This window comes from Cyrtonyx montezumae, unplaced genomic scaffold, assembly GCF_038088225.1.
Source record: "Cyrtonyx montezumae isolate F1298 unplaced genomic scaffold, pur_monq_1.0 scaffold_7, whole genome shotgun sequence".
In the NCBI taxonomy this organism is placed as follows: domain Eukaryota; kingdom Metazoa; phylum Chordata; class Aves; order Galliformes; family Odontophoridae; genus Cyrtonyx; species Cyrtonyx montezumae.
In genome coordinates, this window is record NW_027072078.1 from 14,312,471 (window position 1) to 14,326,420 (window position 13,950).

Consider the following 13,950-nt stretch of genomic DNA (forward strand, 5'->3'; position numbering starts at 1 on the left):
AAAAATATAAAGAAGGGAGTTTAAGCAGTAGCTGGAAACTCAACATGCAACAATAAGAACAAAGAAATCATGATACTATGTACCTATAGCTGTTGGGATTTCATAAGGTTCCTCATATACTTCCTCGTATTTCTCATAGATTTCTTCTTTCTCCCTAAACTCATACTTCTCATAGATATCTTCCCTCTCCTCAGCCTCCTGTTCATACTCCTGTTCCTGAATTTCTCTGTATCTCTCAGGTTCTTCAGGTTCCTCATATGCTTCGATTTCTTCACTTTCCTGAATCTTCTCAAACTCTTCAATACTTTCATATGTCTCATACTTCTCATACTCCTCATATGCATATTCATACTTCTCTGCTGCAGAAGCAGGAGCTGGAGCAGGGACTCTCTCTTTCCAAATGGGTTTCTTCGGTATTTCAGGCACTTTAGAGATAGTATTTATTGTTGTTACTTTTACAAGTATTTCATTTCATTTACAGTTGGTCAAGACCATCAACATAGAACAGAAAATATATGTGATAACCACAAGCAAAATTTCATTTAAAATATAAGAATATATAGAAAAGAAACATTGCATATTCTAGAAGATTTTAGGAAGGAAGAGGAAAAAATCTTGTAAGAAAGAAATGTATCTGTACCTTTACTTGGTGGTGGTTCTTTGGGTTTGGGAACAATGGCTGGTATTTTCTCTTCTGGAACAGCTCTTTTACGCTCCTCAGGGACTTTAAAGATACGATTTTCTTTTAGTAATTAGAATGAAAAACTTAAAGCAATACGATTAAAAACAAAAAAGAAAGCAAACAATAAACAGCTTAATGACTTTACAGTACAAACATATAGTATGATAATGAAGAGTTTTAACATAAATTAGAGCACAAATCTCAAACAACAGACAAAAGTTAAATAGAATGTCAAGCATGAATATTAACGATAATATGGAGCAGGTGTACCTTTTTCAGGAGGAACTTCCACTTTTTCAGGGGGGGCAACAGGTACCTTCTCTTCAGGAACAACTTTCTTTGGCACCTTGGGTACTTTAAAGATATGATCTGACTTCAGTGTTCTTGTTGCAAAGTTTTTAAACAGACACAAACCTAGACACTTTCCACCAGCAAAACAGAAACTCACAAACAGTGAAGTGACAAACTTAACACAACACAGACATACTAAAAAGTCTTGTGCTAAGTTCAGCATGTATGAAGAATGTTAACTATCAACAACACTGCATTTACAAACCACAATACCTTTTTCTTGTGGCGCTGGCACCTTTTTAGGGACAGGTACCTTCTCTTCTTGTTTCTTGGGCATCTCAGGCACTTCAAAGATATTATTTTCAGTTTAGAATGTTGTCTATCACTAATAACATCAAGACTACAGAAAACATAGATAGACACATACTTAAATAAAAACAAAGGACATGGGCAGACTTTTTGAGCAAGATAAATTATTTTGGAGCTTATTATTTGTCAGGAATCTTACAGGCACTCTGAGACATTGATACAGAACAACAGAAAGGACACAAAAATAACACATGTAACAGGCATCATAAAATGAACGTCGCAAATGAATGAGAACAACAACACAGCTTGTTTTCCTAATTATTAATTTATGTACCTTTTGCTGGAGGAAGCTCTATTTTGCCAGGAGTGTGTACAGGTATTTTTTCTTTTGGGACAGGTTTCTTAGGGATTTCCAGCTCTTTAAAGATATTATTTTGCAAGCAAATTTTAAAATTACTTTCAGAGCACTAAAAACACTAACAAACATGAAACAAGACCACAAACTCCCCAGTAAGATCATGAAGATTTACATAAAACTCAGAAAAAGAATTGAAGTAATTTCATTGAAGTGAAAAGATGTCATGGGTAACATGTAGGCAGTATTTTTACCTTTTGCTGGTATAGTTTCCTCTGGAATAGTTTTCTCTTCTTCTTTCTCAGGAATAAAGGTAGGAATCTTTTCTTCAGGCATAACTTTCTTTGTCACCTCAGGCACTTTAAAATATATTACAAACTTTTGTAATGTTCCAAAGAAAAATTCACAGTGTAGAACACAATGACACCAACTTTAAAATAGCAACAGTAAGAAACACAAGGGAAACTCAGTTTGTTATTTTTTCATTATTTCTCTGAAAATAGCAATTCAGTTATAAGGATTATGTGAGGATTTACTCTTTTGCCCAATTCTTATACATAATTGCCACCAATTGTATTACCAACGTAAGCTGCAAATGAGTGGTCGTAGATGATGTTTTAGTTTCTAACATATATCCTACCATTGTTTTCTTTTAGATTTTGTTCTAAAAAGTCAGTTGCTTATGAAGACTTTTCTCATCACTGAAGAAGTGGTTTCTGAGTAATCTGCTTCCACATTGAATTTTGCATTTGGGGTCCATCGTCTGGTTAGAGGCAATTGCATTTTTACTTCATTTTTGTATAATTTTAGTTAGGCTTGAGATTACAACATACAATTTCAAGATGTTGGAATGGTCTCCATGGATTGAAGAATTTTTTTAATGTCCCACAGGACATTATTTCAGGTACTTTGTTTAAACATTTTGCTGCAGGAAGTTATGTTTTCACTAACAGCATCACAAAGAATTCTTTAATTCATGGCTAACACTTAAAATTGAAAACAAGTAAATCATTCGAGACCAGATTCTCAGCCCACTGAAGTCCTACTTGAGATCTAGCACTTCTCTCTATCTATAGCAGCAGTGTTCTAGAACCAAGGATATGGCTTCACAAGACCATAAACTGATGCCACTGAAATATGAATATATAAGGAAAGAGAATTATCTGCAGACACTGCAAAATTATATACCTTTAGCTGGAGGAATTTTCTTTACTTTAGGAACTGCAACTTGTACTTTTTCTTCTGGTACAGCTCTCTTGGGCACCTCTGGCACTTTAAAGATATTGTTTTGGTAAGAATTTTTCTCTTACGTTTAGAACATCACAACTACTAAAAAACACAGAACAAGGTCACAAACATCTGTGAGATGTAAGATGAAAACTCCTTTCAGAAGGATAATTAAAATTTACATCCAGCTTAAAACAACCAACATACGTGAAGATCTTTTGATTCACTGAACAGAGCTTTCTGGTAGTTTTCTGGAAGGAATGCTGTACCTTTTACTGGTATCTCTGGAATAGCTTCCTCTTCTTCCTCTTCCTCAGGAACAAAACTAGGTGCCTCTTCAGGAGGAGGTCTTGGTATTTCTGCCACTTCAGAGGGAGTATTTAAATGTAAGAAACTTAGGCAGAATATCAGAAGCAGAGAGATAACTCACATAGAAGCTGAAGAGTACAAAGTAGCAAGTTTGTAGACAATAACAGAAACAGAGGGACAACACACAGAAGCTGAAGAGTGTAAAGTAGCAAGTTTGTAGACAATAACAGAAGCTAGCGACAACACACAGAAGCTGAAGAGTGCAAATTAGCAAGTACATTTTTAACATCTGCTAAGATAATTCAGTTATATACTAATAACAAACATACAGAAACATTAAGAAACATTTTGCACAAGTTCACAAGATACCTTTGGCTGGTAAAGGTTCTGTTTTTTTATGTACAGGGACAGGTACTTTCTTTTCTGGAACTTTCTTGGGCACTTCAGGCACTTTAAAGACATTTTTGTTTAAGAAATTAATTTTCAGTGAAACATAAAATGGTAACTATGTAACTGACATTAAGATAATTACACAAGCATGGTAAATTTAATTGTGTATGAGAGATAACTGATATTAAAATTACATAATTTATCTACAGAATCATCCACAGACAAACTTACAAACATCTAGACTACTACAGTACAAGCTGATGTAGTAAGGCTTGGGGGAAGTCTGTGGGTTTAGGTACATTGTTTATTATTCATTATAGCGCTGTTTTTGAAACAGCAAGTATCTTTAAATAACTTGGATTTGTAAATAACTATTATCTTTTGTTCCTCTCCAAAACAAACAAACAAACAAACATACATGACACAAAGGTGAAAACTTTAAAAGTGTAGAGTAAATATATCACACATGATTAATATAAGTGTATATAACAGAGTCACAATACAGTGTTCTGATCACATGTAAGTCAGTGAATGGTTGAGTATCAAACACAATAAGAAAAGGATGGGGTTTGTTACTTGCTGTTTTATAAAACTGGAGAAACAAAACTAGAATTACTTGTACCTTTGGCCAATGGAGGTTCTTCCACTTTTTTAGGTACTGGGACAAGTACCTTCTCTTCCGGCACAGCTTTCTTTGGTATTTCAGGAACTTTAAAGGCATAATTGCAATTTAAGAATTTCACTTTGAACAATGCAAAGAATCAATAAAAACTGAATGAATTTATTTGAATGACAAAACGAACAGACAAGAATAGTCTCTTCACACTGCATTACATAAAAGAGCACACATGAACAAAAAACTTTGCTTTTTATAAACGTTTGATTAAGAGCTGATATACCTCTAGCTGGTGGAAGATCCTTCTTTTTCGTCACAAGAATTGGAATCTTCTCCTCTTGCACAGGTTTCTTTGATACTTCAGGAACTTTAAAGATATTATTGTAAATTAAGGTTGGAATAAGTAGCTGAAACACCATGACATAAAAGCCAGTTACACTAAACATTTTAACACAAACACATAGAATGACAGTACTTAAGACCAATAATCCTATTGCTATCACTCGGCTTAATTAAAGAGAGAAGATAAATGAAGTCTAGAAGACATTTCTGATTACGTATTACAAGTTGTTATACCTTTATATGGGGGAGCTTCCTTCTTCTTTGGCACTTGGACTTTCTTTTCAGGTTCAGGTTTCTTTGGCACCTCAGGCACTTCAAAAACATTATTTTGGTTAAAACGTAACCCACAAACTATTCAAAACAGAAAGGAGCAGAAAACAGCATCACAAACACACCAAACTCAAAGCCCCCCCCACCCAAAAGAAAAGAAAAAAGTAATGTTTAAGTGAAGCATCTGAAACATGGTATAAGTTGCATATTCAGAGAATGCCTGCTAAGACCACACAAAGTTATACCTTTTGCTGGAGGAGCTTCTTTTTTCTTCAGCACAGATATTTTTTCCTCTGGAACAGCCTTCTTGGGCACCTCAGGCACTTGAAAGATACCATCAATGTTTTAGGTATTTACTTCTAAGACAACAGGAACATAAAGTGCAAGCAAACACTCCTAGCACAAACAAGCTTCAAAGACGCACTCAATAAATAAATAAATAAACCACAACAAAAAAACAAAACAAAACAACCAGCTATGATTTAAAATGATCTGAGCACAAAGACAGAATACAAAAAAAAACAATAAACAGATTAGATTTACTGCTGTTAAGACTATCCTTCCTGATCAGCTACTCACACCATCAAGAATATATATATTTTTTTTTAATTCAAGAATGTATTTATTGATCCAAAAACTAAGTAAGGCAGGGTTGGGCTTTTTAGGACCAATAAAGAAGACTAAGAAGCATCATGGGGGAAACTAAATAAAATACAAATTAAATTCTTTCCTCAGTTTTTTTTTGGAGCAATCTAAAATGCTGACAATTGATGAAAACAGTCATTGTAATAAGGACCTGTTTTAATTGCTGTATTAATACTTTAGGGTTTCACTTTTCTCCATACTTTTCTCTAGAGCTAAGATCCTAACACTTCTAAGACATTCAATAGACTACGCATAGTTCATGTTGAGTAAGTCAGGTTTGTCTATATATTGAATATATATTGCTGTTTATATTTTATTCTTCAAAATTTTCCATGTGCTATCGACATGCAAAAAAGCAAGCAGATACAGTTTACCAATTTATTTAAGTCCAACAGAGAACTGTGGACAAATTACAAGCACCCAGCAGTTTATACAATTATTTGTTGGTTAATGACATCAAATAAAACCCTGACTCTGCAGAAATAAGCACAATTTTTCCATTTAACTGCACCTTCAACTAAAATGTATATTAATAGGTGTTGTACTACAAAATTCAGAAGTATTTGTATAAGTTTTATGGTGATTGGAGGAGAATAATCACTTGCTCTGAACATATTGAAGAAAGACTGGAGCACATACAGGTTAAACTTAACTGCTGGGATTAGTTGAGAAATTTTAGCCAATCCCAATTTTCCAGCTCAGGAGAAACCTCACTTTTGCTGTGGGCAGCAAAATGTACTAATCAATTTATCAAAATTATAGAGCAAACAACATTAAATAATTTTTTTACATTCATTAATTAGTCAAAAGAAATATTGAACTTCCACATGGAGAAGAAACAGTATGGACTGATTTGATTCCAACTTGGAAAGTATGCTTTATGTACTCTTAGAAGATTATATCATATTGGAAAATTGGACACAGCTTGTCCATGTCTTTATATGAAGAAGTAGGAAGACTTTATTACCAACACTTTGGCACGATTTAGTTTTCTTCTCTAACCAGTGCATGAAACATTCACTCTGTACAAACAATGTTGAAAATTTATACCATCAGCATAAACACATATTCCTGAGGAAAATATTAAAAAAAATAAGGGAATTGAAATATGTCAATTTAATAGAACTTCAATATCTTTTCTTTCCATAAATAAATACAACAAGTACTGAATTTTCAAATAATATCCAGATGAAATCAAAGAGGCTTGTGTTCTTAAATCACTTATTTTCGATTACCCTGCTCATTTTCTAGATGTCTTCTTGTTTTGTTTTGTTTTGTTACAGTTCTTATGAACAATTCTAAGTATTTCAAGCACAGATTGATAGTAAATTTTGACAAGGACAAAATAAAGTTAAATTAAAATTTCTTAGTAGGTTATATGGACTTCAAGTGAAAGAGGAAAGAATGTTTACGACATGAAACATTTACATTTGTAGAAATGTGTGCATACAGCACACTTTCTACTCTATACCCTAATCATCAAATGCCTTGGAAAAGAGTAAGCTGTAAAGCACATTGGAACACACAGACAAACCGTCAATACATGAACAGAAGACAAGACTATATACCTCTAACTGGTGGCAGAGCCTCCTCTTCATACTGGGGAATTTCTGCCTCCTCCTCATATTGAGAAACTTCCTCTTCATAATAAGCAGCTTCCTCTTCATAATGGGTGACTTCTTCCTCTTCATATTGAGGAGCTTCTTCATACTGAGGAACTTCTTCCTCATAGTGACTAACTTCTTCATAATGTTGGACTTCCTCCTCATAATGGATTACTTCCTTCTCATATCTGGTTACTTCTTCATATTGTGGAAGCTCTTCTTTCTCCTCATCCTGAGGAACTTCAACATACACTTCTTCTTTTTGAACAACCATCTTGTGTACTTCGGGCACTTAAAAAGATACCAATTAAAATAATTTTAAAATTTAGCGCATGCATCTTGATAATACTAAGGATCACAAGGCAATGTCAAGTAAGAATTATACCAAAGGACAAACATTTCTTAGTAAACAGATCTATACTCACTGTACATAGAACATACATGACACAGAAAATGTTTGTATCATATTTCAATAGTTTATCCAGTATACCTTTGGCTGATGGCCTTGGCATTTTTTTAGGAGAAACTGGTACTCGTTCTTCAATGATAGCCCTTTCTGGTACATCAGGCACTTAAAAAATACAGTACATGTATATTTAAGAATTTTTAGAAGTGGTGTTTAAAAGAAAAATATTCTTGTCAAGACAAAAAAAGTCATACAATTACATGGTTAAGACATAAAAGACAATTGTACTTATTGACATTGGACACGTAACCATGGAAGTAAATTAAGCTGAAATTCAATAAAGAAACAGTAACATTTCAATATACCATCATAAGCATTTGAGATAATTTCTACCACAGCTGCCAGTAGCGAAGTTAAGTTTGCTAATGTGCAGAACTCAAAATCCAAATTCTACCAATTACAAAATCACTAAATTCAATTAGTGTTCCCTTTGGCTGCTCTTTCCACAAAAAAGGACACTTTGTATGACATCAGTAACAGAACAAAGTCTCAATCACTGTTAACAAAAGATCTGCAAAGAAAACCCCAGATGAAGATAGGGGAGCAGGTAGAAAAAAGTTGTGTGAATGGATAAGAATGGATAAGATCCTTGGTCTAATTAAGGCCAAAAGAATCCATTGTTCAGTGAATGAGTCATTTCTCTTCTGTCACATGTTTTATACAATGCCTGGTTTATTCAATCACAGCAAGCAACCATTCTTTATAACAGCAGAAAAAGTTCCAAAAGATTAAGATGTAAATATGTTCAGATTTTAAGATTTATCCAGGAAAGAATGCATTCTATGTTTAAGCGGCATACTCTCTTCTTTTACAGATACAGTGTTTTGTTTTCTGAAGAGGACATCTTGGGAGTTTGTGATCTATACCAAGGAAAGCTGCACAGAAAATGTCCATAGTATTGTAACATCTGGAAGACAGCAAGGATTGCTAAGGTTGAGAATAACTGACATTTCCTTGTCACATCTGAGATCTTTTTGATCTTTAGTGATGAAATCCATTCTGTCAGTGACCAATTTGAGAACTCCCAGATGCTTTCTTCATGTCAAACCACAGTGACTGTAGATGTGGAGGGAATGGGGCGATATGAAGACTAGCAAGCTTTTATGAAGTTTTCTGGTAGAGATCTTCATAATGTTTAATTGCATGGGTCAAGTACATCTGCATTAGAAGTCTTAAAGCGAAACTGATTGGAACTGATAACTTTGATTGATTGGTTAAAAAATTGCATTGTGCATAAACACCCTTGTCAGGAAAATCAGGTTTCTATAGATTGTTTTGTCCCAGTGACAGCATTTCTATTTGCCATCCTGTGGGAGAATGGGCAAGTTTGATATCCTTTTTTACTGACCCTCATTTTCCTAGACCAGCTGGTATACTAGCAAGACAATGAAAGGTCCTCTTCTATCATCCTAATAATAATCATGAACAGACAGTCCCTGTACCATTCTTCAATAGTCTAAATAAATTATTTAACTTCATATTTATGTGGTTACATTATCTTTTTTTAATTTTATCAACAGCAACAGGAATAACAATAGTAATTATGAGCCATCTTGTAAATCATTTTCGACAAATCAGTAGACTACTTTCCTAAATAATGTCAATGAATTTTCATTATGAGACATGGCCTTTCTTTAAAACCCTTGAACTGGCTGATCCAATATGTGAGATTTTGCTAAGCCACAGCATAAAAATCCTACTTCATAGCCAACTGAGAAATGCAACAGAAATAAAGGCTATTGCTTTCAGATTTGGGTGGGAGATTGCAGTCATAGAAGGACAGTTTCTTTTCAGAAAAGGAAAGTCTGTTAATAGAAATGAAAAGGCTGCCCTGTTTTCCCTCAAGTATCCGAGAGATTACAAGATCTGTAAAGGAAGGGCTAGTGAAATAGCTCGTTTTTCACTATAACAACAATAAGCCAAAGGAAACATTTAAGCCTTTTTTGAGACTAGAAAATTGTTCTGGGATTAATATGGTATTTATGCAAGCTTCACATTTGAAATAAACTAATCATGACTGATATTCACAGAACAATATTTTACATTTTGGTGTCTTTTTACTTTTTTTTTTCTTTCTTTCTTTCTTTCTTGCAATTGGCTAAGATGTAAATTGGGACAAAGATTTTCTTCATTTATACCTGTGTATGAAATCTCCTCCTTTGAGTGAAGAGAAACCGATACTTCCTCTGACACAGCCCAGTGCTCTTCTTCTGTTGGGACTTTAAAGACAGTCTAACTTTAATATCTTTTCTGCCACAATATCATGTACAGTAATACATATCTCATTGAGTGTTTCTTAGAAAACCGATTATTATTTCCAGACACCACTCACACACAGAGTAATTGGGGAAAATATCTCTAGTGTTTTTCCAAGATTCTTTTAAAATTCACTTTGGGGATGATATTGGAGCTCTAAAACTATTAAAAAAAATGTGCCACAATGTTAGATTTTAAGCTCTCGTTCATTGCTTTAGGGAAGTCTGCTCATAGATTAGTCCATGGATAGGAATACCTTCTAGTGGCGGTGACACTTTCCTTTTTGGAACAGCAACAGGTGCTCTTTCTTTTCGGATCATTTTCTTTGGCTCTTCTGGCACTTTAAAGATAGTAGTTGTAAGAATACTAAACTCTAAAAGAAACAATACATTTCCATACAAAGTCCTTACAAAAGAATAGTGTACAAACAGTTAGAAGAAAATAGAACAGATTTACATATCAACAATTCTTACAGTAAGCACAACAAAAACACAACATACAAACAGAGACATTTAAATTCACAGTGAAAATGACCAGCTGAATTTTTAATGTATAGTGGCTAGGTAGGCATTAAGTATTTGGGAGAGTATTTGTTTGGAGGTGTTCCAAACATAAATTCCCTAGAATTAGATGCTTTGAAACAACTTACAATTTCAGTAGCAGTAGAAATATAAGCTACTAAAATAACATAGAAAATATTAGACTAACAGAAATATAGCATAAAACACATCAAAAAGCAAACTGCATAATCACAGAAGATGAAGTTGCAAAGATGGACATAAGAGATTTCTCTAGGTTCATCAGAAAGAGTTTAATCACAAAACAGAAGAGACTGAACACACAACAAAATTGCTTTTCAAAAATAAGATCAGAGAAGCAGAACACATTTCTAAGGATGAAATCTGCCCTTCTGAGTATTGACTATTCTGAAACATTGATATTATATTTCTAAAAGCCTTCACATTTATTCACTGAGTAAATCACTTCATTTAGCTCTCCAAAGATCACAAGTGTAATCAAATAAGTTTCTAGCTGCTTAGAAAATGCAAGGAATGCAGGCACGTTGCTGTTCTCCATCACCTTCTGCATTTTTTGTAAGGGAGAAGACAAAGTTCCTTTTCATTTATAATCAAGATGGTAGAGAATGGAAAAGTAGCCTGGCTGATGATGAGTATGATGCATGCATATATCTTTTATTTAGAAGCCTTCCCTATTTTGAAAAGAACTTCGATACCTTTAGCTGGTGGAGCTGTCACTTTCTGTGAAACTGGAACAGGAACTTTCTCTTCTGGCACAGTCTTCTTGGGCACTGCTGGTATTTTTAAAATTTTTGTTTATTTTAAAAGATTTTGAATTAATCACATACATTATCAGATGACAAAAAACAAAAGCAGAGTCCTGACAATTTAACTCAAATAAGGAAATGACAGCCAACACCACCACCACCAACAACAAAAACAACTTGTTATACAATTATATGCTATAAACGTAATTCACCATTTGGATAAGAACATTTTCTTATGAAGCACTAAAAAATGATATACCTTTTTTGGGTGGAGCCTCATCTTTTTTAGCAACTGCAACTTTTTCTTCTTTGATAATTTTTCTGTGCACTTGAGTCACTTTGAAAGAATAAGAATATTTAGTTGTAATATTTGATTAGAAGACACATGGAATTTTTGTACTTCATCTAATTTTGTGTAGAAGAAAATGTTTAGGAAACTTCAACAACAAAACTGAGGCATCACAGAAGAATGTAATTTAGACTCATAGAGCAAACAAAGCGGTCAGAAGAAAGCAGAGATGCAGACTCAGATTACAGATACTAAAAAATAAGAGCTTCCTTATGTAAAACAGCTGAACACAAATTTTGCAAGACGAACAAGAAAATGTTTCCTGATGTTATTCTCTCTTTGTTTACCTTTGATTGATGGTGGTTCTTCAACAGCTATCTCAAAAGTGGGTACTTCTGGATGTTCTTAAAAAAGATTGTGCAACTTTAGAAAATGGGATTAATCTCACCAAAAGGCATAACATAAACACACAAATATCCTCACCAAGACATGATCCATAGGCCATATTGTATACAAAGAGACATTAGTACATGCTTAACACAGAAGAAATTTGATGTGAGAAATTTATCAAAACACATGCATGTTCTCCTGCATCTTATGCAAGGAATGCAGAAATAAAAGGGTTTTTATTTTTATTTTTATTTTTATTTTTTTTATGCAAGTGGATGAAACCAGGTATACCTCTTGATGGTGGAGCCTCCACTTTCTTAGGAACAGGGACAGGTACTTTCTCTTTTGGAGCTGCTTTTTTATGAACTTCAGGCACTTTAAATACATGAGTAAGATGGAAAGATGGAAAGAATAAGCTGTAATGTTTGTAATTATCTACTACACTACTTTTTGACATTTTTTTAATAATAGCATTTTACTCTGTTATTTTCATAGTAAAAGATGGAATTTGCGACAATCATTCATCACTGAAAACAGACAGTACCCATGACAACATAAAAGGACAGAGGAATGTGTAACATCATCCAGAAGAGGAACTGTTTTATACCTTTAGCTGCTGGAGCTTCCTTACGAGCTGCTGGAATTTCTGATTCAGGGGCAACTCTCCTAGGCTTCTCAAGCACTTTAAGAGATTATAATACATAATTTTACAAAGAAGAATAGTATCATTTTAGCATATGTACATTTCCTTCATGTAAAAAAAATCATAAATGTAGAGAAACACGTAGTGGCAACACACATTTAGAATAATGACATAAGGAAGACTGAGACAGAAATAGACAATGCTTTTGAATGGAAAGAATGTATACCTTTAGCAGGTGGGGCTTCCTTTCTTTTAGGCATGGTTACCTTCTCCTCTGTGTAGTAAGACTCTTCTTCAGTCACTTAAAAACAGCAAAACAATAACACTTGAATTTCAATATTTGAGAGTCTTTATGGCACTGGTATGTAACAAAATATTTGGTAAAACAAGAGTAAGCAGTATGCTTTACTGAAAGACATCTACAGTGTCTTTTATAAACTAAATTGGTACCCTCCTGCTCTCTCTGAAGTAAATGGAACAAGTCCAAGCAACTTCAGACTCTTATCTTGTATTTCTGTGGAATTTGAAAAGCTGGCATGTGAAGTGCCAGATCAAAACTTCCCATTCCCATGTCTGCTAGTACACTACTATTAGGAGTTGTCTTCTTCAAAAAAGCCTCCCAAGTACCAAAAAAAAAAAAAATCCTTAATTCATTGGACATAGCTATCCCTTATAAATACTTTCACTGATGTTTTTTCAAAGAAAATTGGGACAATCAGTGCATGTTATTGTTCTTCATAGAATTATGTTACCACTGATAAACTCATAGTTGGAAACAATTTTATCAGTTTCCTGAGAAATGTATGAGAAACTGGAATACTTCACGAAATTTTGAAAAGCCTTTACTTGGTTGAAGAAACAAAGTGAACAAATAATTTTCAACAGAGAATTATTGTAAAAAATAAGATGGAAAAAATTAAAGAGACACTTCATTTTCACTGTATTATGCAAGAAAAACTATAATTTTCAATAGTAAGACAGAGAAACCAAAGACAGTATTACAGTTTATAAGATATGAAACTTAAGGCATGTTTGTGCAGGAGTAAAATTTCCTTTAAAATAGAGTAGATCTTTATGCTATTTTTTGATACAAGACATAACATTTTTTTCTGCTGTTGTCTAGTGTTCTTGAATTGTGATCATACCTTCAGAAACCTCTTCTCTGCAAATGGAAATGGATACCTCCTCTGTTTCTTCTTCAGACCATTCCTCAACTATTGGTTCTTTAAAGAAAACATTTAGTTTTATTATTTCTGGTGAATGGATGGATGGATCAACAGACAGACAAGAGGATGATCAGCTCTTAAAAGATCCATATAATAACATATGTATTGTACTGAAAATGCTGCGCATACATGTTTATGACCTGCACTAAGTGATCCATGTACCATACCGTGTCCTGTTGTCTCTCTAAAATATTTTTCACAGGTCAAATGTTAGCTCATCAGAATGCCTCAAATCCCCACACCTCCCCCTCACAACAGCTGATGTGGGGAATGAATTATATGTTGTTACTTGATCCAGCTACATGAAAATAAGAAGGAAACAGGATAAGGGGAGGGAAAAAATTGAAAGAAAAGC

The 13,950-nt window shown here is 33.8% G+C and overlaps 1 protein-coding gene across 1 annotated transcript in view; it reads right to left on the reverse strand.

Annotated features, from left to right (window-relative positions):
• Nucleotides 1-13,950, reverse strand: part of TTN (titin) — a 237,676-nt gene that overhangs the window by 128,408 nt on the left and 95,318 nt on the right. Inside the window, exons 124-146 of the mRNA XM_065750962.1 lie at nucleotides 13,515-13,592; nucleotides 12,596-12,670; nucleotides 12,334-12,408; nucleotides 12,018-12,101; nucleotides 11,684-11,740; nucleotides 11,307-11,384; nucleotides 10,997-11,071; nucleotides 10,019-10,102; nucleotides 9,645-9,725; nucleotides 7,531-7,611; nucleotides 7,005-7,331; nucleotides 5,037-5,114; nucleotides 4,756-4,833; nucleotides 4,463-4,546; nucleotides 4,186-4,272; nucleotides 3,543-3,623; nucleotides 3,134-3,229; nucleotides 2,826-2,909; nucleotides 1,892-1,996; nucleotides 1,617-1,700; nucleotides 953-1,036; nucleotides 641-724; nucleotides 84-425 (exon numbers count right to left, since the gene is read on the reverse strand). Of these exons, the coding sequence (XP_065607034.1) occupies nucleotides 84-425; nucleotides 641-724; nucleotides 953-1,036; nucleotides 1,617-1,700; nucleotides 1,892-1,996; nucleotides 2,826-2,909; nucleotides 3,134-3,229; nucleotides 3,543-3,623; nucleotides 4,186-4,272; nucleotides 4,463-4,546; nucleotides 4,756-4,833; nucleotides 5,037-5,114; nucleotides 7,005-7,331; nucleotides 7,531-7,611; nucleotides 9,645-9,725; nucleotides 10,019-10,102; nucleotides 10,997-11,071; nucleotides 11,307-11,384; nucleotides 11,684-11,740; nucleotides 12,018-12,101; nucleotides 12,334-12,408; nucleotides 12,596-12,670; nucleotides 13,515-13,592 (2,382 nt within the window). The remainder of the gene's footprint in view (nucleotides 1-83; nucleotides 426-640; nucleotides 725-952; nucleotides 1,037-1,616; nucleotides 1,701-1,891; nucleotides 1,997-2,825; nucleotides 2,910-3,133; nucleotides 3,230-3,542; nucleotides 3,624-4,185; nucleotides 4,273-4,462; nucleotides 4,547-4,755; nucleotides 4,834-5,036; nucleotides 5,115-7,004; nucleotides 7,332-7,530; nucleotides 7,612-9,644; nucleotides 9,726-10,018; nucleotides 10,103-10,996; nucleotides 11,072-11,306; nucleotides 11,385-11,683; nucleotides 11,741-12,017; nucleotides 12,102-12,333; nucleotides 12,409-12,595; nucleotides 12,671-13,514; nucleotides 13,593-13,950) is intronic.